We start from the raw sequence: 27,239 nt of genomic DNA on the forward strand, positions 1-27,239 counted from the left end.
TACTACAAGATTTATTCTGCACAATAATTGCTTTTTGAAATCCTACAAATCCTGGGTATGCAAGTTTTTATGAAGATATATTCATACCCTCAGATTTTCCAGAGCGATGTACCGAGCAAGCTCAACCGGTGACTGTTCAGAAACGAGCTCCTTAACCCGTCGCATGATTGAAACCTCCAGAGGTTTGTTGGGTCCTGGTAGCAGCAGCGAAGGAAAATCCAGGGGATGGAATGATGATATTTTCTCTTCCTGTAAGACAAGTGCGATGTTACCCTCAGTATTCTGATGATGGAATGTGAAGACATGGGAAGCATGATAAGGGATAACAAGGAAGATGAATATGGACCAAATATATTTTCATGGGGAGGGGAGGGGGTGTGGGTGAAAGGTGAAGGGTGGGGCTATTCCACTGTAATTGGATGCGTGGAGACATTCTACACAAAGGTATTACAGCATGGTGTAACGAAGGCTGATGATAGAAGGCTCGTTTGTGACTTTGTGTATTGTCAGAAGGACCGAGTGATGAGGGAAGGCATGTAAGACATCGACCATCATTAAGGGCCTGCGGTATTAATGAGACAAACTCTTGATTCTGTCCCAACAACTCGAAACCTCAGGAGGTAGAGATTGCACCCTGTAGGTGAGAGGCCCTAAGATGTCACGAGTTTTTCCACATTAGCCAAGTTTGAAAATCTAGTCCTCAATAAAGCATGACTCCAGTTGGGAATCAAAATAATTTCCCTTGATTGTTGCTTGCTTGACGTCTGATGTGATCCTCCAGCATGACAAAATACCATTTACTCAAAAATATAAGCTTTTATTTTTTTAACTTGAGATGTGGAGAGATTGGGAAGGGGGTGGGGGGGGGGGGTAATATAAATGACATCCTCATGGTGAAAGTTTTGCAAATTTAATGTCATGAGCCAATCACAGATGGAGGGTGCTCATTGGGAAGTGAAAAGCTACCCCAAACTAAGAGGCAGCCACAATCGATTTCAAAAATTGATTAAAATGGCATTTTTGTTTCATCACTAAAGATTCTCTTTTGAGACATCGTTCTTTATCTTTTCTTTCTATTGTTGAAATAAATTGTTCAAATGGATCTTGAGGGGTTTGGTGAGGGCTAAGGTGGGATTGTCAAAAATCTCCATTAAAATAGATGACAATGGCAGGTAGCACAGCTCTGATTGGCTCGCATTGCAATATTTCATGTACTCTTTACAGATATACATCAGTGGTGAACAGTGAGACCACACGTTACCATCGTGGCCATTGTAAGTTTGACTCCGCTCTGGATTGTACATTACATTAAATAACTGTTTTATAGCAAATATTATATTTCTTAAAAAGAAATCAAATAAAACAAACTTCAGCTGACAGCTGACAACAGCTTGTTTTGGATAGAATTTGTTTTTAGATTGCCTTTCATCATATATTGGACCAATACTTCACAGATTAAAAAGAAAAAATGTCTCTCTGAAAGGACCGTCTAGAACTCCATCACCCCCCCCCCCCCCAACCCATCTACTTTCTCAACAATCTTGTGGAAGAAGTTCCTTTCATTCAAGCTTCTGGGTCTCACTATCTGCCATGATCTTTCCTGGGAAAGCCACATTTCTAACCTGGCCTCCAAAGCCAGTCGCCAATTGGGAATCCTCCGTTGTACAAAGTCTTTCATTGGCACACATGAGCTCCTAACCACATACAAAGCTTTTACCTGCAGCCTGATGGAGTACTGCTCTCCCCTTCTGGCTGGTGCACCTGCCTCTCATATTTCACGGCTTCACGCTGTGGAAACCAAGGCATTTCGGATCATTGGTATCTCCCGTGATGAGACTGAGTCTTGGGGCCTCTCACTCTCTCACCGCAGGCAGGTCGGTGGTTGTACTGTCTTCTACAGTCTCCTCTCCGGCTTTGCCTAGCGTCTCCTTTGCGCTCACAGGCAGCATATTGCTTTGTAGGGAAACGACCACATGTCAATGTCCCTCAAGGTAATGTTCTGACATTGATCTTCAGCACTGGAAAATCTCACTTTGCAGACGACTCCACTCTGTGCAGGATAATTCAGCACCTCTCTGCCAACAGGCTGCAACAGCATCCCTCTCGAAAGATGTGCAGAAAACAAGTAACTGGTCATCTACCTGTAACCTGTCTTTTGGTGCATTAAAGACCCGCATTCTTCCTTTTCCCCTTCATAATGATCAGCAGGCAAATATTCCAATTTATTGCTGTGGTTAGCTTTTGAGAGAGGAACAGTCTTTGGAGCTACTGGGGCTATTAGTCAGCTATGAGTAGATCACACCTCCAAGTTGCTAACCTCAAAAGCTCACCATCACAGGGCCAAGTCACATCCCTGTCCTCAGTGTATAATTGGATACAAGCCTTCATTCTAAATTTCATGGAATATGGCTACCTACTGTGGTTTGGCTTTGCTACTCCTGCCCTCTCACCCCCCAGCTGCCCATCTCATGCCCCTCCAGGTCGCTCACATGCTGAAAAAAAAATCATTTTCCTTGTTACCCTCCCCAAATCTAAACTCTGCAATGCACACCGACTCCATTTTATATTCACCTTTTCACACCCGTGGAGCCCTCTTCCTGAATCCATTGTCACAATCTCTTCCTGAGTCTGTCACGACCTCTTCCTTACAGAATTGTGGGCTGTCACCTGGTCGTGGCTGGATAGGATAACCAAGGAACCACTAGATGATGACCATCATAGGTAGGCATGGATGACCCACAAAATATGTAATGGAGAAGAAAGCAAATACCAATAGAATTTTTTTCTTAATGCCGTGAACAAACTTTGGTACATCACGGGTGATAAAGGTTGTGGTCAAGTTTCATCGAAATTGTGTGCGTAGTTTCTGAGAAGAAAGCAAATACCTCTTTTGGGGGACAACCCCCCCACCCCGTAATTCCCCTCGACCATGACTTTTTTTATGTCGTGAACAATCTTTGGTACATCACAGGTGAGAAAGGTTGTCATCAACTTTCATCGAAATTGGGTGCCATTTCTGAGAAGTCCTCCTCTTTAGGGAGGACAACCTTCCTGTATTAAATGTAAAGAGGAGGACAAGGGGTAAACTCCCTCCATAGACCCCATCAGACCGCGATTTTTTTTAATGCCATGAACAAACTTTGGTGCATACACGGTGTTGAACGTTGTGGCAAAGTTTCATTGAAATCACACAGTATGTGGAGTTTCAGAATAATTGCAAGTATATGTGGACGGATGGACGGACGGACGACGCGCGATCCCATAAGCTGACTCCATCTTTCTCTTTACTTATTCAGGTTCCTTGCTGGTCTTCCCTTTCATTGTACTTGTATCATACCCTGATGCTGTGTGGACTTTGCTTCCCTGCTGACGGATCTCCGGTAGCTTGTACATGTTGCTGCGTTTGAGCTTGGGGAGTAACTGTTGAAATCTATCTATGCGGGTTCTTCCCGACATCTTTGTTCTTTGTTCCTTTCATATTTCTTTCTAATTTTTTTATTTCACAATTCTCTATGTTCATTCTAATTCTTGCTTTTTCTTCTCTTTCATCTCTTTTATTCGCGATTCCTTTCTTTCATTATCTATCTCTCTAAGGAGAAGTGAATTCTTGCAGAAATGTTTTCTGTAAGGTTCTTCACTTGGCTGCACCTGGATGGGTTTGAGGGTTGTGGACAAGCGGCTGAAACCGGAATCCTATCCAAGTTCCTTCTGATGACTCCGTCTTAATGTCAGGCTTATGAAAAACGAAAAAGCATACAGTGTCAGGATGAGTCAGTATGTTTTCTCAAGTACTTGCAACGGTGTTTTTTTAAAAAGTGTAATTCCTCTCGATGTTTGTGCTGTAAAGTTTTTAGACCAAGTGAAACTTTTGTTTGTCATGTGACAGGTAAGACTTTTGTTGTTGATTGTGAATGGTTGTTGGGATGTAAATCACAGTACATTATTTATCTTCTCACTTGTGGAGATTGTGGATTGCAGTATGTTGGTAATGTTTGGATGGACATAGGTCTGCTGTATTGTCTGATAGATATTAAGGCATATTTATACAATCATTTTAATGAAGTTGGGCATGCTTTTAGGTGTTCTATTCAAATTATACTCAGTTAATGTTAATGATTTTGATAATAAAGAGGAGTGTAATGTTGAGCTAGGATGCAAAGAGGACTTTTGGATCAGCACATGATGTGCGATCTATCCTTTGGGCCTTAATGACAGGGTACAAGGTACTTGGTCGGTTTCTCAAGGTAATGTTTGTGGTAACAAGTATTTTGCGAATCCAATCAGGAGACCCAGAGGTCATGGGCGTCGTAGTCTGTGTCGTCCAGATCCAAAATGGAAATTTCAGAGATAATTGATAAACTTAAAGGTTTTTATGAAGGAAAAGTTTTTCATGATTTTTATGTTCTTCTGAGGTCATATTCCAAACAAGTCTGAGCTAATATTCTCCGGAGTTTAGCAGGTTCATATGACATGTGCTCGTTTTTGATTGAAGCTTTTTGTAGCAGGGTTCTTGTAAAGAAGTCTACTCCCAAAGTTGATAGGATCCGCGAGTTCTTAGTTTGTGATTTTTTTTTTCCCAGCAAGCAGGTAGACAGGCTTCGGCTTCATTCCATTTTTAGGGATACTCGTGTAGTGAGCTTATTACCAGGTAAAGTTAGGCAGTGAAACCCATTGAAGGTTTATTTCACTTTCACAAAGACCAAAGGACAATCCTTATTCAATGATGGTAAATTTCTCAAAACTCTTAGTATAGATATAGTAAAGGACATTTTGGAAACTGACTGTGCATGTTCATCTTCCCCTTTTTTATCTGGTCCTTGTGGACACGTAGTTTCTGGGGATTTGAATGTAATAAGTAATGATGAAATTAGGGATCTCATGAAAATGGGAGCTAAATATTGGGAACCAATAACTCAACCTTGGAGCTGCATTGGGTCTTCAATTATGGATTCGGTGTCTAATTGTGTTAACAAAATGTGCACCAAGTTTAAGATATCTGTAAACAGTTTCAATGCATAGTTTAACAGAGTTGTGGAAGTCCTGGATAATAGGATTACGTTTTTAGTTGTCAGGGCTTGCTTTCACTGGGTCGGTCCAAACCGGTGTTGAACAAGCCGAGTGAGTATTCGTAAAGATATTCTGGAGCTCCATGATAGTTACATAATAGTTCCAGCGGATAAGGCTGCTAATAATTTTGTTGTGGTTTATAATAAGTTGTATGTCGCGGTTTTATCAAAAGAGTTGGCATTGATATGGTTACTTTCACTTGTGTAGGAAATAGCACAAATATTCCTTGTTATAAGTCGCTCCAAGATATTATCCCTGAGCATCAGGAAGTTTTAGGTAATAATTTCAGTATTAAATGTAAAGAGGGAAATCTTTGTATTCCTCTGCTTTTCTGGATCCCTAAGTTTCATAACCACCCAAACAAGTATAGGTTTACAGCGGGTGCCAGGCAGTGTTCCACCAAACAGTTATCAGTTATACTTAACTCAGGTTTACAAGTTGTTAGAGAACAGTTCAGGAAATAATGTTTATCAATTGAGAAGAATTGTGGTATTAACACTTTCTGGAGCACTAAATCTTCTTTAGAGTTCTTAGATAGAATTAGATGCCTCAATATTAAAGCAGTTGAAGTTTTTCATTTTTAAACTTTATATACAAATTTGGATTTAATACTAGTGAGGGATTCACTCTTCAAAGTGATTGACAAGGTTTTTTAAAACTCTTTTACTAAGTTTTTATGTGTCAGGTTTGATGAAACATTCTTTTCTAAAAAATAAATAATCAAGTTTTCATTGTTTTGCAAATCAGAAGTTTAAGGATGATGTTAATTTTATTTTATTTAATACTTTTGTGTCTTTTTGTGGGATAATGTTTCAACAGGTTCAGGGTTATTCCCATGGTTGGGAATTACAGCCCCCTACTAGCAACATTTTTCTTATTTTCTGTGAATTTCCATTCATGCAGAAATTGATGAAGGAGAAAAAAATTAGGATTCGCTAAAAAGTTATCTCATACAAGTCATTATATGGATGATATTTATGTGGTTACCTATAATTTTTTTGAGAGGCAGCTTCACAAGATTTATCCAGATAGTCTGATTGTAAACAGGAGTGGTAATGATTGTATCGTTGCTGCATGTGTTGGTTAGAGTTGGATGTGTTGGTTGGTTGGATGTGTTGGTTCGAGTTGGACAGAATGGTTTTAGTACAAGTATATATCATAAAGTTGATGATTTCAGTTTCTCGGTCGTCTTGGACACCTTTCCAGGTCACAATGTACCAATTAAAATGGGTTATAATCTCTTTAAAAATCAGCTACTTAGATTTACAATAATTTGTTCAGCAAAGGATGATTTTGTGGAATGTGCTGAGAAGGTTTTTTTCCATCATGTCAAACACAGGATATTTAGCTGTTTGTTTGATCAGGTCTTGTGAGAATGTCTTTAGACTCCATCATCACATTTTATTTAAGTTTGGTTGGTTTTTGTGTTAACAAGTTGCTATTGCATTGCATTTGATATAATAATCATGAATTTATTATTTTAGTGAGGGAAATTATTTAATTAATATTATTCATTAAATATATATGTATATATATATGTATATGTATATATATATATATATATATATATATATATATATATATATATATATATATATATGTTTACAGATGGTATTAAATCATGGAGGTATTTAGATGAAAATACATTATAAATAAGCATTAATATAATTTGTCGGTGGTTGCTAAGATGCGCAGTGCAGCATGTTAAAATCGGTTGTTAATGACAGTTTGAATATTTGAATGACAGTTTGAATCTATGGTTAGATGGAGGTGCTGTGTCATGGACATGTCTACAAGGTGAAGTGTTTATCACTTAACACATCATCAAATAAAGTGGTGTATGATTAAAGTTATTCATATGTAGTAATACTTTAAATAAAAGTAATAATTAAATAAGGTTGAATGAGGATATTACATTGCTGTGTTGACTGACTGTCTGGGCACAACTTTGAGGTTATGCGTCCATTGATGTTGAGTAATCTACTGATGTGGACCTGCGACCGGGGTTGTGGATCCGCCGTTTCGAGAGGTTCTGGGCTGAAAGGATCGAAACCTCCATGATAAACGGTGTCTAGCTGATGATCCGGGCAGTTGGGAAATCAGTGAATTTCATGTAAGTTAAGGTTATAACTTCAAATAAAATAGCTTTTATAAGTACTTACCAGTGTGTGTGTGTGTGTGTGTGTACGTGTGTGTGTGTGTGTGTACGTGTGTGTGTGTGTGTGTGTGTGTGTGTGTGTGTGTGTGTGTGTGTGTGTGTGTGTGTGTGTGTGTGTGTGTGTGTGTGTGTATTGTCATGTCTGGCTTCCCTCTTGGGACTACAGTGTAGTAATTGGTCTTTATTTTGATTTTGCTCTTTACTTCTTCGGATTCCTTCCTGGGCTTCCATTTCATTAAATATGGATCTGGCTTCAAAATCACCAAATGAATCTCTGAGGCTGAAAAGATGAATGACCCAGTAATAGTGTATTCATGTTTTTTGGGTAGTCGATTGAGTCGGAAAAAAAAAATTTCGAAATTTTTTTTTTTCGATTAAAAACTTTTTTTTGATCTACCCTTATTTGTTGGTCGTGGTGTCGGTCTGTCCATGTGTGTGTTTGTCGGGGGTTTTTGACTCCCTTGCAGTTGTTCGATTTTGATGAAATTTGGGTGGTAGGATCAGTTTATGACCTCGTTGTTCCGCGTTGGTACTGGTTGCCAACGCCCCTTTGGTTGCCTAGCAACGGGACTTTGAATTTTTTTTAAAATCATAAAAAATTAATTTTTTCGAAAATCAAAAATCGGGCCACGAGCGACTGTGGACAGTACATTCAGCCATATTGTCAAAAACTTCCAGCCAGATCCTATAAAAACTGTCGGAGCAGATAGACTTTGAATGAACCCTGGTCGAAAACAATAAAAAAACGAAGTTCGTTATATCTCAGAGACTATGAGTTAGATATACATGAAACTGGTATGGTAGGTTCATGGTATGTCCTAGTTATGCATGAGAAAGAATCGTTGCTATGGACCCCTCCGTTGCCTAGCAACGGCAGAAAAACCTCTAAATGTGGGGGTATTTTAACGAAAAAAACAATCTGCAGCATTAACCCTTGAAGCAAGAATCATGAATTTTCTTGTGCTTAATCCTCAAGTCATTCCCCATCGAACGGGCCCATCACGTCAGGTTCTATTGGGTAGTCGACTACCCATGTCCACCTACTGGCTTGTAAATCTATTTATTTGGAAAGTTGCGTGGCCTTCTCCCACGTATCCCATCAATCTAGCTGTGTTTGGTACAGTGTAGTTGATGGGACATGCAAACAGAGAGAAAGATAATAATCCTCAATTAGCATAACAATCAAACTCACCTCTGGCCAAACAAACTCCTGCATGCTGTCAGTGCTGTCGCCCATCTGAGCCACATCTTTAACGTGGCTCGAGGCCTGGCTCGGACTATCTAGCTTTGCTTGGCTCGGTGCAATGAGCCAGTGGTATGGCTCGGTGTCAGGCCCATCACATGAGGGTGGCCCAGATTGCTTAGTCCTATCATCTGGCCAGTCACTTTGAAGACCAAATCCTTTTAGGAGGCCATCGAGTTCAGTTTCATCTGGGCAGTCTATTGGAGGAATATATCCTTTCAGCAGGTCATCATTTTCATCCTTACCGAGGCATTCTTTCCGAGGGCTTGATCTTTTAATGTCATTGATATCATCCCAAAGTATCTTACTCAAGGCATCGCTCACAGGTTCAAGGCAATCTGAGGTGCTCAGGAAGTTTTGGGTTGTAACATGTGTTTGTTGTATGACAGAGCTTGGAGAGGATGGACATGAGGAAGGCAGCGTTGGAATGGCCCTTGTGCAGTGTGTGGAGAGTTTTGGAGGAATTGGAGGTGTTACAGACTGGGAGGGAAATCTTGGCACTTGATCCCAGGAAGAGACGTTTGGTGCTGGGGAGTAAAATGTGATATGCATTGCAGGTTATATCATATTTTTGCATTTTCGAAAACGTTTTTAAAAACAAGACCTTTTCATGGAATTGAAGTGGCCAGACAGAAAACAATGTGCGAGTAAGCAATACATCTGAAATATGTCAGAAGAAAAATCATCGAGTCGAAAGAAGAGAGACAGAGTAGAAGTTTCACTATACCGGTGTTTTTCCCCATCATGTTCATAAAGTCTGCTGAATGTTGTGCAGACAATATTTCTGGCAGTCCCTTATTCAATCTGTCATGACAGGAGGATGAGCTCATCACATATGGAAAATAACAACTGAAATAGCAAGTGGATTTGCAAATATCTCCTTTCATGCATTTCAAAGAGTACATGGCCTACACACCAACCAGCGGCATCGCTGTTTCTTCGGCAAGCCAAGTCAAAGTCAAAAGTTGGAACAAGAAAATTAGCAGATCGAAGGTCAGAATCAATATGATCTAACATCCTCACAGATTCAACATTTCCACACAACATTTCACCAACATCCCCATAGCAGGTTTTCTCCTGGCCCACAAATATATTCTTGCACTGCATTCATGTCATCTTGTACAAAGACATGTCGACAAATGTTTTAATTTGTGTTTACAAAAATGAAACAAAGAAAGGAAACAACTTTGGTGAGTTGGGGTGGGGATGAAGGAAGGGGAAGTGAGGATCATGTATCTCAGTGTTGTCACACACACACACACACACACACACACACACACACACACACACACACACACACACACACACACACACACACACACACACACACACACACACACACACACACACACACTTATTATTATTATAGAGAGACAGTAGGAAATTTGGAGGATCCAGAAAACGTTTTTGCCAAACTTCTAAATGTTTGTGCCCAGCTTCTAACTATTCAAATCAAATTCATTCAAAAAGTTATTATCACGTTCATACCATGAACATTCCAAATTGAAACTGTAAAGTAAAAGGATCCTTCATTTCTCTTGCATCACAAGAATGCCTTGTCAACCTAAGCTGAGAGGGTTATGGTCTCTCTCTCTTCAAATTTGGAGAGAATAATTATGATAGACTAATTACAGCAAGGAACTGTTTGACTGAGGTATAATACATATTCTCAGTTATCATGTCGAACGATTTAAGGATGACAGAGAAATGGCTTGTGAAGCATTGTCAAGGAATTTTGTTTCTCCCAGATGATGCAACATTCAAGTTGCATCTGCAATGTCGCAACTGCAAGGTAGTGGCAATGAAGAGGGTGTGTGTGTGTGTGTGTGTGTGTGTGTGTGTGTGTGTGTGTGTGTGTGTGTGTGTGTGTGTGTGTGTGTGTGTGTGTGTGTCAATCAGTCAGTGTGTCTCCTCAAACTCCAAAACCATGAAACCTAGCAAAGCAAAACTTTACAAGCATATTAAGGCATCTACCTCCTCCTAACTTCTTCCCTATTATACTATACCCCTCCTTACCCCTCCCATCTTGCTCCCCATCTGAGCATCTCTCCACTGTCCTCTGCCTTACTAACAGTTCCTCCTCTGGTATCTCAAACTGTATAGTTTTAAAATGTCCAACACTCTCACTCGGACCATTCCTCAATATCTCAAACATGTTCTCTCTTTCCTCTCATCACATCTCCCCTCTTCCCACCCCCTCAAATCTTGTTCCTCACCCTGCCCACTCCCACCTCTACCATACCACTACCCAGTCTCATCCTCCCCCTCTCCCCACCCTCCCTTCTCTCTCCTACTCCATGACCGTGCCTGCCTGCTCTCATCGTCTCCCCTCTCTCTCAAAGCTTCCCTCTCACCCTCCCACTCACTTCAGCCCCCTCCTCCCTCTTCAAAGCAAACTTCACTCTCTTCTCCCCCAAGTTTCCCCATCACCCTTCTCAAAAGCTCCCCCACACCTTTCTCTCTCAATTCTCCCCAAATGTTCCCCATCTCCCCAACCCTTCAAATCTCTCCCCTCACCCCTCCCCTTCAAATCTCCCCCTTGCCCCTCCCCTTCAAATCTCCCCCTTGCCCCTCCCCTTCAAATCTCCCTCCCCACTCCCCATTCTCAAAGTTTCCTCCCCCTCCCTATTCCCACCCGTCAATTTTTATTCCTCTCCTCCACCTGCTCCCATCTCCACAATACCTATACCCACTTTCATCCTTCCCCTCTCCCCACCCCTCCCTTCTCCCTCCTCCACCCTGGCCGTGCCTGCTCTCATCATCTCCCCTCTCCCTCAAAGCTACTCTCTCACCCCTCCCTCGCAAATCAATTGCCTCCTCCCTCTTCAAAACAAACTTCTCTCTTCCCCATCAAAGCTTCCCCCTCACCTTTCTCAAAAGCTCAACCCACACCTTTCTCCCTCAATTCTCCCACTTCACCCCTCCATTTCAAATCTCGCCCCACACTCCCCCTTCTCAAAGCTGCCCCCTTCAAAAAAACAATGACGCATATGTATACCATCATGTGTTGTCTTTGTGCCAAGTACGAATAAAAGCAGTCCATACATGGCTGAGATATGGTTGTGGACGCACACACGCATGCAAAACTACCCAAATCACGAATCACTGCTCACTTTCACTCTTTTATTCCTCTTTTTCCCCACCTTTGGAATAACCTCCCACACTCTCTTCAGTCCCATTCCTCCCTCCAGGCCTTCAAAATAGCCGTTCACCACCACCTCTTATCTACCCCCATCCAGAACCTCGATCTTTTCTATCCCCATTAATCCAACCCAAACCCACCTCCTTCAAATTCCCTGCTTTCCTTCCTGAAAGTCCCTGTAATGTCCATCTTGTACCCCCCCCTGTTCCCCACCCCATCCCTCTCCATTCCACAGATCTCATAATGTCTCTGTTCCCCATTGCTTTGTCCTTCCCTCTCCTGCCCTTCTTGTCTCATGCCCGTCCGGAGACAAAGTCTCATCCAGCCATAAACAACGCCCGGACACAAACTCCATCCAGATACAAACACCACCCGGACACAAACACCATCCGGACACGTCCCCATCTGCTGGGACACAATTTTTCAGGAATCGGTACATTGGAGTCAGTGTGAACGTACTGCACACAACCCAAAGACCTTGAGTAGCTTTCACCGTTGTTTTGTGGAAATTTCAATAAACAAATTTTCAAAACACAACATTGCATTTATATAAACCATGGATGCACCTGATAAAGGATATAATTAAATAAGGCCGTTAATTATCTTCAAAAGGGGTGTTTCAATTAATGCAAACACCCAATTTTCACTTGTGCACTTTCTTGGAGTTCCCTTGGCATACATGCAAAGTTTCAGGCGAATAGGTTTCATGGTTTTAGAGTTATGGAGGACACACAATGCCTGGTGTTGGCTTAATGGTTTGGGTTGGTGGGCCTGGGATCCTACCCACTCAGCTGTTTAATTAATAGCAGGTGACTCTGCCTGTCATCCGTCCAAGGTCGGCAAAATGAGTGCCAGCATGCTGGTATTCTGTGTCGGAGTGGCGACCCATCCAGGATTATGTCAAATAGCCAAAGAGACTGCTTAGGCAGCACCAACGTTCTGCACATAATATGGTCCCATTGGATGGATGGATAGAGGACACACGGACACACACACACACACACACACACACACACACACACACACACACACACACACACACACACACACACACACACACACACACACACACACACACACACACATTTATTAGTATAGATAAAGCCTTTTTTAAACCATCGAAGCGTTGGATTGGTGCATGGTCCGGAATGGGGAACACATAACTGCGGTACGAGTAAATCCACCGCCGTTAGGAAATTGGTGCGGAAACCTCTCGTTTGGGAGGTTCCCCTCGCACTGTTTCATTGAGGGTCTTTGCTCGGCTCCAATCTTTTTTTTTTTTGAATCAACAAATGCACTGTAGGCGACAGGACTCACCGGAATTCTGTACGTCGGAGACCAAAGAAAAGATCGGTTCAGCTTTCCCGGTGGATGGTGGAGAGCCCCAAGTCCTATCCTTTTATAAATTGGTGACCGTACGAACAGAAGATTTGATCTCGTGTCCACCCACAGACCATGCCAGGATTGTTACGGTGGACTTTCGCTCATCCTTCTCATCCTTGTTTCATTCTTCTAATTTCCTGGAATAATCTTTCACTCATACTTTTCTTTCTTTAACCTCAATGGCCCAACTACTGACTTTCACAAAAAGAGACCGTAATGCCTCTCTTTGTGAAATATTTTATAAACATGCAATTTACAAATTTGACTATTCAGGCCAATTTTCAAACATATCTCAAATGAGAAAATAATGCGAAATATAATTCTGGAAGTTCATTAATTTGTTTGTTCGTTTGTTTGACTTGTATGCACTTCTCAACCACTGGATGGAACAAGTTGAAAACTAGTGATTGTACTCAGGATGTGCACAGGAAGGTTTTACACAGTAAATATTTTTTTGTAGTCAAGGGGTTCAGGGTGGGGGATTGGCTCCATTATCTCCATGTAAATGTGTATTGTATCGCAGTGCTCCAGGTGGGGGGTGGGGGGAGGGGAGTGGATATTACAAGTCATCCAGTAATTCTGGGATAATTAACACGTTCATAAATTACTGGTTCTTCTCTCGTGTAAACAATTTGAAGACCAGAACCTGGGAATATAATCAATCAGCAATGTTAAAAAAAAATCTTTGCTCTTAGCAATGTTCTTGCCTAAATAAGGCATTGACCCTTTGCATATCCATCACACATGGGATGCCTACGATGTCATGCACAGAATTAGCCAGAGATCATTTACTGTTGGTTCCAACAGTAGAGAAAACAGAGTTAAAAGGATATTCTATATCAACTTCCTTTAGATAGAGGCAACTTCTTTATTAATTAAAAGAAGAGTACAACTTTGTTGGTGCCTTACAAGGAAGACAGGGACATCATCTTCCCCTCCCTCCTCTCATCACTTCATATCAACAGCTGCAGCTCACATCCTGACCCAGACTCTCATCACTGCCTCACGAAGAGGCCATGTGCATATTGCGTACACAAGGGTGTTTTAACACCTATCACCATTGCATTTCTTCTCCTTTCCTCACCCCTTTCCCCTCATACAGTAGTGATGTAAGAGAAATGCATATCTTTTTGAAATGTGTATGTCTCATTATTTGCGGAAAATAATGTTAAACATGAATCATCCAACAGGGACATTTATGTGACATGTTTACCAACTTTGAGGGAGGAATTTCAGGGAAATGAGGAAGAATATTTTGTTCGCAAACAATTAGAAATACTATTTATATTGGACTCTCCGAAGTCCTTTGTGTGAGTCTGAAGTCCAAGATCAAGTCCAGAAGGATAGGGAATTAGTCACACTGGAATAATACATCCCTCGGCATGAGCTGACAAACTTCATTTTGTAATAATCAACAAAATGTTAAATCTCCGTACTGGAACTTTCTGCGGTGGCGTTAGCAAGCAAAATATTTGAAAAGCAAATTGAACTCGCTCTCCTCTCCCCCCCCCCCCCCTCATCCTCTCCATTACTGAATTTTTGGCTCTCTCATCATTTTGAGAGGCTGCAGAGATGAAATAATGTGTGTACAAAATATGAAAGTATAAATAACGTGGGTCTTACTACTTTCAACAATCAACAAACTTACGTGCAAGACCCAGATGATGAGCAGGTTTGAAAAGATCCTCCAGATTTCTGTTGCCAGCTGTTACTCTCTGCTGCTGGACAGAGCAATTCAGCATGCTTTGAACTCAGACAACGCAGGGGAACACTCCGCAACACTGGTTGGCCCAGAAAGGCGGGTGTACACTTTGATAAAGGAAGCTGCCCACCAATATGTGCACAGATAAGTGCTGGAACACTTCTGAACACTTCATGCTCAAGGCGATACCCAGGTTCAGGCATATCTGGTGTGGAATAGCAGTACTCGATCATGAAATGAAGTGGCTTGCCTGCCCAACGACACGTGAGAACCAGATCACCTTGCCTCGATAGTGAGTCTCGAACTAGGAAGTCACCATCTTTGATAAGCAGCAATTCAGCCCTCTGGTGGAAAATAAAACAAGTGTTGGTATATAACACACGTTTTTCCTATTCTTCTCTAAAACCATGCTAAAACCCTTTCCCATTCTTTCACCGTTCTCCTCTGCCCCTCGTCCTTGCCCGCATCCCTTGTTGTCTGTCTACGTCTATTTTATCTCTCGGCCCTGCATTTTAGCATTTTCCCCTTCTCTTCTGCTATTCGTTTTGTTCTGGTGCATCCTAATGCGTTCTGTCTTCTGGCTCTTCCATGAGCCTTGACTCTGTATACCAAAAAAAAAAAAAACACCATCCCCAAATTCCCATTTTACTCTCTCTCCCATTAAATTGTTCTCCTACCTCTCGGGAGATTGAACCGTGGTACCATGCATGGCTGCGCAGATCCTCCCTGTTCAAGTTTAGCTCTTCTTCAAGCTCCTGTTTCAACGACTTTTCAGGACTAATCATTACCAGCCTCTCGTGGCGCAGCTGCAAAACACAAAGGGGTGGGTTAAAAAATAAACAACAATTGAGAGAACTGAAAAAGCATTAACAAAAGACAGGATACACACGGAGGAGATGCAAGCAATGTCAGAGGGGCAGTGAGAGATTGAAGGCTGAAATAAAGAGTCACCACAGAGAAAAGGGTTTGGTCAGTAATGAAAGCAAGGTGACAGATGAGTTAGTAGCAGCACTATAGGAAAGGTTTAACAACCAACAAAGAAGAGACATGCTCAGTGTAACTAACACACCTGCTTCCCGATTTCCGAAATAAACCCAAAGGCTCAGGTGTAAGTCGATTGATTATTAACTACCACGATGATTTATTAGGCAAGGGTGGCTCAAGGTCTGAGAACTGGGTGTAAGGACGTGACGACCATAAGTGATCACTTTTTTGTGACTTCAAAATAGCCTGAACCTAAAACGACATCATTATCATGTTAAAATTAACACCACATACAGGATTTACAAATTTCTTTGCAGCTAAAATGAAATGAGGACAAAAGACAAAGTCCAAAGTTTTAAGGCTCAGTAATCACCCGTTACGTGCTGGCAGGATAACTCAGAGGTGCTAGCGCACTTGTCTTTCAGGGTCCAGTCTCGGCTCGTTTCCCAAGGTTACTATAAACTCTCATTGTAGTGCGTCGAGTGTGCAATCCATTGGATGGGACATGAAGCTGGAGATACGTATGCCAGCAATGGTTGCTACGGGTGGACGTTAAAGATCCTACAGTGTCTTTCACAGAGTATACGATTGTCACTCGCACCTTGGCCAAATTCCAAATGCCTCCGCTGACTAATGTTGAGAAGGCAATGGCAAACGATGCCACCGATGCACCTCGGGACTGTTTCTGCAGCACAGAATCTGCCTTTGGCCAGAGTACCAAAGGGTACATCACCAATCACATGTAAAATGTTTAGCTGTGTTTCGATAGTCGAGGCCATCTCAGTGCAGAAAGGTCAAATCATTCATCAGAAGAATAAAATGTGACAAGACTGACAAATCAGAGCAGCATCCAATCCCTCATCATTCTAATCCCTTTACTCATGCTCTCCCTCCTTCCTCTCCCTATATAATGTTTCTGGCTCGGCTGAACAGATGCAACTCACGGTACATAGTGCAGAGCTTTGGGCAGTCTTTGAACGACTAATCAATTTTGGGATGGTGATCAGAGTTCACATTCTTGGATCAGAGGATAAGGGCAACTGTTCAGATCCCAAAGTAGAATTAGCAGTGAATTGAGGGAACGGGAATGGGATCAAGAAAACTAATGAAAGGTGAGAGGAATGGTAAATGTGTGCATGAGTTACCGATGTATCAGAAAATTGAAATGACGTGCATCAGCAAATTGAAGCACAAACAATTAGTGGTTTACAAGACCATCACAAACTGTTTTACAGGCTTGAGAGGTTCCGAGCTACTGCAAAAAATTATATTGGGGGCTATCTGATATTACAAGGAACAAGTAAAAAAGACATAAAATGTCATAGCCCCCGTCGTTTTAGTAATTTTGCTGTATGGAGTTAAATGGTTAGCTCATATTTATGTACAACTAAAACGGTAGCCAGTCTACCAGTCAGCCATCTTTGATTATATCGCAAAATAAAGTGAGGTGCACGTGTACGCCTTCATGTACTGTGCTTGTGCCAAGTTTGAACAAAATCAGACCATGCATGTCTGAGAAATGGTTGGGGACACATTTAAATAACAAAATGGCCGCAAGTCCGCCATCTTGGATATGATCTCGAAAAAAAAAATGACGTGCATATGGAAGCCATCATTCGTTATCTATGTGCCAAATTTGAACATCAGTAAATGCTTGTCCGAGAAATGGTGGACGTGATCAACATCAGGTTTTTTACAACTGAAATGGGCACCAATCAGCCATCTTGGATCTGATGAAAAAAAAGATGACATGCTTATGTACACCATTATGTGTTGTCTTTGTGCCAAGTACGAATAAAATTGGTCCATTTATGTCCGAGATATGGTTGCGGATGCACACACACGCACACCTTTACCTTTAGCACACCTTTAGAACCCTTTGGAATTACCCTTTAAAACCCTTGAAATTACCCTTTAGAACCCTTTATAATTACCCTTTAGAATCACTATTTAGAACCCTCTGGAATTACCCTTTAGAACCCTCCGAAATTACCCTTTAGAACTCTTGAAATTACCCTTGAGAACCCTTGAAATTACCCTTTAGAACCCTTTATAATTACCCTTTGGAATCACTATTTTGAACCCTCTGGAATTATCCTTTGGAACCTTCTGGAATTACCCTTTAGAACCCTTGAAATTACCCTTCAGAACCTTTTATAATTACTCTTTAAAATCGATATTTAGAACCCTCTGGAATTACCCTTTAGAACCCTCTGGAATTTTTTTTTTTTTTGTATACCTTGGTCGAGGCTCGTATGAGAGCTAACACACAACTCACAGCAAGGAGGCATGAGACAAGAGGGGCGGGAGTGGAAGGGACAAAACAGTGGGGAACAGACACATTAGGTGAACTGTAGAAGGGAGAGGGATGGGGATGGGACGGGGAACATGGCGAAGAGAAGATGGACATTTCAGGGACTTTCAGGAAGGAAAGCAGGAGAAATGAAGGAAGTGGGCTTGGCTGGATTATCGGGGGTAGAAAAGATCGAGGATTTGGATGGGGGAAGATAAGAGGTGGTGGTGAACAGCTGTTTTGAAAGCCTGGAGGGAAGAATGGGAAAGAATAGAGTGAGGAAGTTTATTCCAAAGGCGGGAAAAAAGAGGAATGAAAGAGTGAAGATGAGCAGTGATTCGTGATTTTGGTAGTTTTACCAGAAGGGGGTTGTTGGCGGACCTTGAGCGCCCTGTGGAAATGTGGTGTGGACAAATCGCAGAGAAAGCAGGGGGGGGCAAGGCTGGAGAGGAGTCGGTAGAAGACAGAAAGACCACCGACCAACCTGCGGTGATTGAGTGAGAGGCCCAAAGACTCAGCTTCATTGCGGGAGATGCCGATGATCTTAAATGCCCTGGTTTCGACAGCGTGAAGCCGAGAAAGGTGGGAGGCAGGAGCACCAGCCCAGAGGGGAGAGCAGTACTCCATCAGGCTACGGACAAAAGCTTTGTAAGTGGTCAGGAGCTCAAGAGGGCCGAGGAAGGACTTAGCACGATGGAGGATTCCCAGTCGGCGACTGGCTTTTGAGGCGAGGTTGGAAATGTGACTTTCCCAGGAAAGGTCATGGCAGATAGTGAGACCTAGAAGCTTGAAAGAAAAGACTTCTTCCAGAGGATTGTTGAGAAAGTGGATGGGGGGGTTTTGTAAACGGTCCTTTCGAAGAGACATAGTGAGAGTGTGAGATTTGTCTGGATTGAAAGACATGTTCCATGTGTTGGACCAGTTTGTGATTTTATCCAGATCTGCAGTGAGTGAAGAAGCTGCTGCTTGCCGGTCTGAGGGATGACAGATGGTACGGCAGAGGGTGGAGTCGTCGGCAAAGAGAAATAGAGGATTTTCCAGAGAGTCCGAGAGATCATTGATGAAAAGCAGAAAAAGAACAGGGCCCAGAACGCTACCTTGAGGAACTCCAGCCTGCACAGGAAGAGGGGATGAAAGAACTCCATTTAGGGCCACACGTTGACTGCGACAGGAGAGAAAGTCTGCGAGCCATGAGTGGAGATGGCCTTGAATACCATGGGAAGAGAGTTTGGTGAGTAGGGCAGGGTGCCAGACTGTGTCAAAATTACCCTTTATTACCCTTTAGACCCCTCTATAATTACCCTTTAGAACCCTCTTTGAATTACCTTTGGAACGCCCTGGAATTACCCTTTAGAACAATCTTTGACTTACCCTTTGGAACCCCTGGAATTACCCTTTGGAACCCCCTGAAATTACCCTTTGGAACCTTCTGAAATTACCCTTTAGAATCCTTGAAATTACCTTTTAGAACCCTTTATAATTATCCTTTGGAATCACTATTTAGAACCCTCTGGAATTAGAGGAATTCCCTCTGGAATTTAGAACCCTCTGGAATGTACTGTACTGTACTGGGAGATACTTAGCAGGCAGACACGAAGCGGAGGAACAGTCGAGCCGGGCTGTGTTGCACGAGTGCGAGCGCGGGCGTACTGTGCCCGCGGCTCTCCTTTATTCCGTACGCGGTACACTCACGAGCCGGCCGACTCCAGCATTACTACGACGCCTCAGACGGCGTGCACACCTCATATCCCTCGCCGAACCCCACGGCCACTCCTCCACCATCACGCCCATCATGCATCATCATCATGCCCCTCCCCGTGGGCATGGCTACACCACACTCCTCCCTCCTAAAAGTATGATTATTAAATGATCAGTATTATAAGAAGCATGCAGAACACGAAGGACTTCGTATAATAATCATGGAAATAAAATGAAAATAGCACACCACATCATATAATGTGTCGATGCGAGCGAGTGGAGCAGCAAAGGTCAGGTCTGACCGCGTTACCGATATGAAGCAGCAAAATGAGAAGCACAGCAGCATTATGCAGCAAAAACGCCCCCCCAGGTGGCCCATGCTGACATGACTCTGGCCAAGGTCGTAACGACCTCTCGAGCTAACCTCCTCCGGCCCCATCAAACGCCTCCGGCCCACTCCCCCCAGGCAGACCCGACGTAGATAAACATCCCGAGGCCGGCAGCCCGCTATCTGGAAGTCGTGGCGCCAGCCTTAGACCTTGGCCGGGGGCGCTGAACAGCGCTGCTGGCTGCATGCATTTAATGCGCCAAAACAACTCACGCACCACCATCAGTCGAGACGCCAACGCCCGTCCAAACGGCCTTGAGCGAACACAGCGAGTTGTGCTCGCAATCAGAGGTGGAGGTAACGCAGACCAGGGCACCAGTCTTGGTGCCGAGTCGATCTCCGAGACCCACACGGCCGCTAGACAGGAGCAACTCCACTTAAACCACACTGCAATCATAGGCTCGTTATAAATCATTACGAATAATACTCGAAGCATCGCAAATTCATTTTTCCGTACAGCGCGCTTTTTTGATAAAATCCCAGCACATGACAAAGTAATTACCTGCGGTCCGGGACAGTGGACGGCCAACTCAACCTTTTTATTCGCCACCACCGTCCCTGAAGCCCCTACATCACATTGATCATAATCCAATTCCCATTTAATGATCTCCATCACATCCACTTTTACACGAGAACTGCTGGCATTTATTTCAACAACGTTAAACTGCATCAATAGAGCAAGGAAAAACACATATGCCATGAACAACAACCCACAACCCGCATCACGAGTCCGCTTCTTGGTTGTCGACTTGATGCTGCGACTCGCGACTCCCTTTAACGCCACGGGCCCACCGCCACCTGTTGAAGCTGCCTGAACCACACCGATGCGCATTGCCTCTCGAACCTTGCCACAGCGCGGGAACTCATCGCGAGCGAAGCGCGGGAACTCATCGCGAGAGCTGATACGGCTCTCGCCGCCCGCCAGAGCCTCGCCCTCGGTACTCGATGAAGGCCTCGAAGAGAGTACCGGCACATCTGGAGGTACGAACCGGAGACCCAGTCCGAGGTGCGCAAGCCAGTCTCGACCCAACAGGGGGGGCCCCTCCCCTCGTACAACGAACACCGAGAGCCGGGCGCGTCGATCTCGGTAGCGCACTGAGACGTCGGCCCTCGCAAGCGGTGCAATCGCTTCACCGGTGTACGTGTATAACGACAAGGCCGTCTTGACCAGGCGAATACCGCGAAGACCACGAGCCGCCCGCTCACCCATGACCGACACCGCAGCCCCGGTATCCACGCAAAACACAGTAGGTTGGCCATTCACTTCGACTTCAACCGTGAAAGGCGTCGTCATCTCCGAACCAACGGAAAACAGACTCAACCGTGGTTGCATCTCCCGCTCTGGCTCGCCGGCATTGTCAGGCCCCGGTTGCAGGCCGATCTCCAGGTCACTGGGGTCCTCTCGCACCTCGTCACCCAAGACCCCAACGGAGGCCCCCGCCATCCGACACACACGCTTCAAATGTCCCACCTTGTGACAATGCAAACACACGGTGTTCTTATACGGGCACATTTGTCGCAGGTGCGGACCCCCACACCCCCAGCAGCCGCGGAAAGTCCCTTCGCTCCAGGCGCGACCGTGCTGCGGTGCCCCTTCGCTCCCGGTGCGATCGTGCTGCGGTGCCCCTCGTCCCGCACCGCCAGGCGCGCGTGCGACCTGCGGCACTTGAGCCACCGCTCGGACTCCGGGCTGCGTGACTCGCGGAACTTGTGCGATTACCGCATTGACTTCGGGATTAGCTGCCATACTCCAGCTGGAGCTACTCATTGCGTCCTGGCCAGCAATGGCACGGACATCCGTGAGCGTCTGTTCGACAGACGAAGCAGTCACGACCGCCGAGTCGAATGTGATGTCGGTTAATCGCAGGATAGCCGCTACCATCTTTGCGTCTCGCAGACCAGAAATAAAACGATCTCTGAGCCTTGTCGGACGCTCCTCTGCCGTGAATTTGCAAGGCACAGCCGAATGCTTCACTCGTGCCACGAAGTCCGCAACGCGCTCCTCGCCACCCTTAGCGAGATGATCGAACTGGAACCGCGCGAGATGTAACGACTTCTCCGGCGCCAAGTGGGTCTTCATTTTCGTCACGATGTCCTGAAAGGATAGCATATCATCACTGGGTCTATTTGGAGCCACCAAATCACTCAGCAGGCGGTAGTGCTCCGTTGATAGCGAGGCGAGCAAGATCGCCTTGCGTTTCTCTTCATCCTCTACATCATTTGCCCGAAAGTAGCAACCCAACTGTTCAGAAAACAACTCGAACTCATCTCCCCCGAACACGGGTACACGTCCGTGTGCCGTGCCGCGACCTTCCGCCATGTTCCGTGAGACACTTGGTTCCGTAGCTTGGAACCGCCCTTACACACGCCGATCCGCCGATCCTCGTCGCCAACTGTACTGTACTGTACTGGGAGATACTTAGCAGGCAGACACGAAGCGGAGGAACAGTCGAGCCGGGCTGTGTTGCACGAGTGCGAGCGCGGGCGTACTGTGCCCGCGGCTCTCCTTTATTCCGTACGCGGTACACTCACGAGCCGGCCGACTCCAGCATTACTACGACGCCTCAGACGGCGTGCACACCTCATATCCCTCGCTGAACCCCACGGCCACTCCTCCACCATCACGCCCATCATGCATCATCATCATGCCCCTCCCCGTGGGCATGGCTACACCACAGAATCCCCTGAAATTACCCTTTGGAACCTTCTGAAATTACCCTTTAGAATCCTTGAAATTACCTTTTAGAACCCTTTATAATTATCCTTTGGAATCACTATTTAGAACCCTCTGGAATTACCCTCGAGAACTCTCTGGAATTACCCTTTAGAACCCTCTGGAATTACCCTTTATAACCCTCTGGAATTACCCTTTATAACTCTCTGGAATTACCCTTTAGAACCCCCTGGAATTACCCTTTGGAACCCTTGAAATTAGCCTTTAGAACACTCTGGAATTACCCTTTGGAATCCTCTGGAATTACCCTTCAGAACCCTCTGGAATTACCCTTCAGAACCCTCTGGAAATACCCTTCAGAACCCTCTGGAATTACCCTTCAGAACCCTCTGGAATTACCCTTCAGAACCCTCTGGAATTACCCTTTAGAACCCTCCGGAACTCCCTGGAATTACCCTTTAGAACCCCTTATAATTACCCTTTAGAACCCTCTGTAATTACCCTTTAGAAATCTCTGGAATTACCCTTTGGAACTCACTGGAATTACCCTTTAGAACCCTCTGGAATTACCCTTTAGAACCCTCTGGAATTACCCTTTAGAACCCTCTTAGAATTACCCTTTAGAATGACCCGTTAGAACCCTTTCGCATTTTAGTTTTGCTTTTGTTTTACAAATAATTTTACTTTTGTTGTGGGATTGTGATGGAACGTCAAAAGATATCATGATGCCAAACCATACGAGGATTGTGGTGTCGTATTGTGGAATCGTAATGTGTTGTCAATCTTCAAGTTTATCCTTTTTCTTCTTCATCCATCACAATCACACAACAAAAGAAAATGTCAAAAGATGTCGTGATGGTAATCCAAAAGAGAATTGTGGTGTCCTATTGTGACATCGTAATGTGGTATCATTCCCACCTTGTTTGGTTGTCTTTTTGAGATTTCATTCCTCCATATTTTTACTTTTTAGCAGCGTCTCGCGTAGCGAACGCTGCTCATAGAGAGCTCGGCGTTGTTATTGTTGTTGTTGTTGTTGTTGTTCTTCTTCTTCTTCTTGTGAAGACAAAACCTTAACCTCTAGGACTCGGCTCTTGTATATACAAGATCCGGATATCCTTAAATACTAAGCACATGTACACATCCTCGCATTGACGGTGCCTTTTGAGAGCGTCTATCATGAACTTTTAAATATATTCGGACATTTGCTTTAAAGTTTCGAAAAGTTCACGTTACTATTTAAAGATTATTCCATTTATCGTATTGTAATTTCGTAAATACATTATTTATTTCGTAAATACACTATATATCGTAAATACGTAAATACATTATGACGGGTCTCGCTATTGGCTTAATCAAGGCACGTGACGAAATATCGGAAGTTGTTGTTTTTATAAAAAAATTTTAGCCGACAAAACCTTTAGGACGCTGCTCTTGGACACATTTGTCCTTGTTTTTAATGGTTTTTTTTGGTGTTTCTGCAATTTTTTTAATAAAGAAAATGCTTACTGTTTTATACACTTGTTGTACAAAACATGAAGAGCACCTTCCTAATATTAAGTTTCACCCCCTTTTGCCATCAGAGCAGCCTCAATTTGTCGGGGCAGGGACTCTACAAGTTGTCCAAAGCGTTCCACAGGTATGTTGGCCCATGTTGACTCCAATGCTTCCCACAGTTGTGTCAAGTTGGCTGGTCGTGGATCTCTACTCCGAATAGCTCGTTCCATCTCATCCCACAGATGCTCAATTTGATTGAGATCTGGTGACTGGGCAGAAGAAAGCGGAATTCATTGTCATGCTCATGGAACCATTCCTGGACAATTATAGTCTTGTGTCATGGGGAATTATCCTGCTGAAGAAATCCATTCGCAGATGGATACACTGCTGACATGAAGGGATGCACCTGATTGTCAATGATGTTCACATATCCTGTGACATTCAAACGTTGCTCCACTTATATCAAGGGGCCCAATGTGTGCCATGAAAACACACCCCACACCATCACCCCACCACCAGCAGCCTGAAATGTTGACACACGGCATGATGGATGCATGTACTCATGTGGTTTTCTCCATACCCGAGACCTCCGATCAGCATGAAACAGCAGGAACCAGGATTAATCAGACCAGGAAATGTTTTTCCAATTCTTCAGTGTCCAGTGTTTTTGTTCCTTAGCCCACAATGCAACCACAGGTTCTTGTTTTTTGCTGAAAGAAGTAGAAATCTGTACGGTCGTCGGCTGCCATACCCCATTGGTGTGGAGGTACGAGTTATGCATTATTTTGTGGGTCTTTCGGCACCAATGTTGTAATGGACTGTCAGTTGACTAACTGCAGCCCATCTGTTGCTCTGTACAATTCGTGTCAGCCTCCTTTGGCCTCTTTCATCAATGAGCCGTTTTCGACACTGGCCTGCCGTTGGCTGGATGTCCTTCGGGTGGTGAACCATTCTTGATACACACGGGAAACTGTTGAGCATGAAAAACCCAGCAGTGTTGCAGTTCTTGACACACTCAAACCGGTGCATCTGGCACCTACTATCACACCCTGTTCAAGGGTACTTTAATCTTTTGTCTTGACCATACGCCCTCTAAATGGCACACATACACAATCCACGTCTCATTCGAGGTTGAAAAATCCTTCTTTTACCTGTCTCCTCAGCCTCGTCTACACTGATTGAAGTGGATTTTACAGGTGCAATCAATAAGGGATCATAGCTTTCACCTGAATTCACCTGATCAGTCCATTTCATGGAAAGAGCAAGTGTGTTCCTTATGATGGACCTCTAGTAGCTTGTACATGTTGCTGCATTTGAGCCTGAGGAGTAACTGCTGAACTCTATCTGTCTGGGTTCTTCTTGACATCTTTGTTCTTTGTTCCTTTCACATATTTTTTTCACATTCTCTTTATTCATTCTAATTCTTGCTTTTTCTTCTTTTTCCATCTCTTTTGCTCTATTCCTCTTTCATTATCCATCTCTCTCAGGAGAAGTGATTTTTTGCAGAAAGTCTTCTGTGAGGTTCACCTGGCTGTGCCTGGATGGGTTTGAGGGTTGTGAAGTAGTGCCTGAAACCCGATCCATATCCAGGTTCCTCCTGATGACTCCATCTTTGTTCTTTACTACTTCAGGTTCCTTCTTGGTCTTCCATTTCATTGTACACCGAGTGTGTATTTTGTTTTTTTGGTATGGATTAAATCCATCTGTTATTAAATTTGGCTTTTGGCACATTCTACCCCCCCCCTCCCCTTCTCAATCCTGGCTTTTGGTTCAGTCCACAATGTGGATTACCACATTTGCAAAATGATGCGATTATCGTTTTAAAAATAATAAAATGCTGAATGTTTTATATGTTTTGTTGTTGTGGTTTGGATTAATTCCATCGATATTATTAAATTGTTTTTATATTTGTTTCAGTTGATTTGGGGGATGGTTTGGATATGTATCACTTTTGGAATGTCCATCCCCCCCCCACCCACCCCCCATCCCCTTTCCCACAATTCTGGACTGACTTGGTTGCGTTCACATTTACATTCAATTTATTTTCCGAATAAAAAGATTAATGTTTTATATATTTCTAAATTTTGGGTTGCGTGCACTAGCCGAGAGACAAAGTAACTTCCTCGCATTAGAATCACCATCATGGCTTCAGCAGTTATTGAGGTAGGTCGGGCTACAGTTTTACATTGCTTTGAGAGGGGAAGAAAGTAAAGAATAAGAAGTACAGATTGGTGTTTTCGCGATCTCCCGATGTGGTACTTTAGCAATGTATTTGTGGTGTCTTTTTAAATCTTGGTAGTTCAGAAAACGCTCGAGAATAAAAGTTATGGCTTTTAAATGCTGATGACCACTGTAGGAGTTAATGAGCATATCATTGTGCACACATTTGAATGGAGGAGGATGAGAGGAGATTGGGACCGTACTCTGTGCAGAGCGTTGGTGCTGCTTAAGCAGTCTCCTTGGCTATTGGGCACAATCCTGGACGGGTCGCCACTCCGACACAGAATACCAGCATGCTGGCACTCATTTTGCCAACTTCAGCAGGATGAGAGGCAGAGTCAACCCCACCTGGTATTAATTCAACAGCTGAGCGGGATTTGAACTCAGGACCCTAGGATCCAAAGCCCACTACCCTAACCATTAAGCCAACACCAGGCATACATTTGAATGGGTGGCCATTTTTTCCCACATCATCCCTCTATATGGAGTACCACCGCACTCCATGATAACCACTCACACAATTCATGTTAAGATGCTCTGTGAAACAAACAGTTAACATGGAACAAAGGCCTGAAACTGGTCTGAAGTTGAGGTTTTTCTCCCACAAAGTTAATCAAGGGAAATATAACATCCGCAAGGTCCTACAACCCATTGTCAGCACTGTTGCATACAATGTCCATTCTATTGGTGCTGCCCTGACAAGTGTCTTGGCCTTTTTTGAAAATACTCCAATAGACAAACACAATAGCCTGGTGTTGGCTTAGTGGTTAGGGTGGCTGGCTTGGGATCCTAG

The 27,239-nt window shown here is 43.8% G+C and overlaps 1 protein-coding gene across 7 annotated transcripts in view; it reads right to left on the reverse strand.

Moving 5' to 3' along the window:
• The window catches only part of LOC147013621 (SH2 domain-containing protein 3C-like), a 175,593-nt gene that overhangs the window by 41,367 nt on the left and 106,987 nt on the right, over positions 1 to 27,239 (reverse strand). For all 7 annotated transcript variants that reach the window (XM_085855579.1, XM_085855583.1, XM_085855581.1 and 4 more), the window contains 5 exons: positions 15,373 to 15,501; positions 14,642 to 15,039; positions 9,196 to 9,272; positions 8,418 to 8,995; positions 88 to 249 (listed from right to left, as the gene is read on the reverse strand). In XM_085855579.1, the coding sequence (XP_085711705.1) occupies positions 88 to 249; positions 8,418 to 8,995; positions 9,196 to 9,272; positions 14,642 to 15,039; positions 15,373 to 15,501 (1,344 nt within the window). The remainder of the gene's footprint in view (positions 1 to 87; positions 250 to 8,417; positions 8,996 to 9,195; positions 9,273 to 14,641; positions 15,040 to 15,372; positions 15,502 to 27,239) is intronic.

This window comes from Eptatretus burgeri, chromosome 14, assembly GCF_056783735.1.
Source record: "Eptatretus burgeri isolate ZD-2024b chromosome 14, Ebu_testis_v1, whole genome shotgun sequence".
In the NCBI taxonomy this organism is placed as follows: Eukaryota; Metazoa; Chordata; class Myxini; order Myxiniformes; family Myxinidae; genus Eptatretus; species Eptatretus burgeri.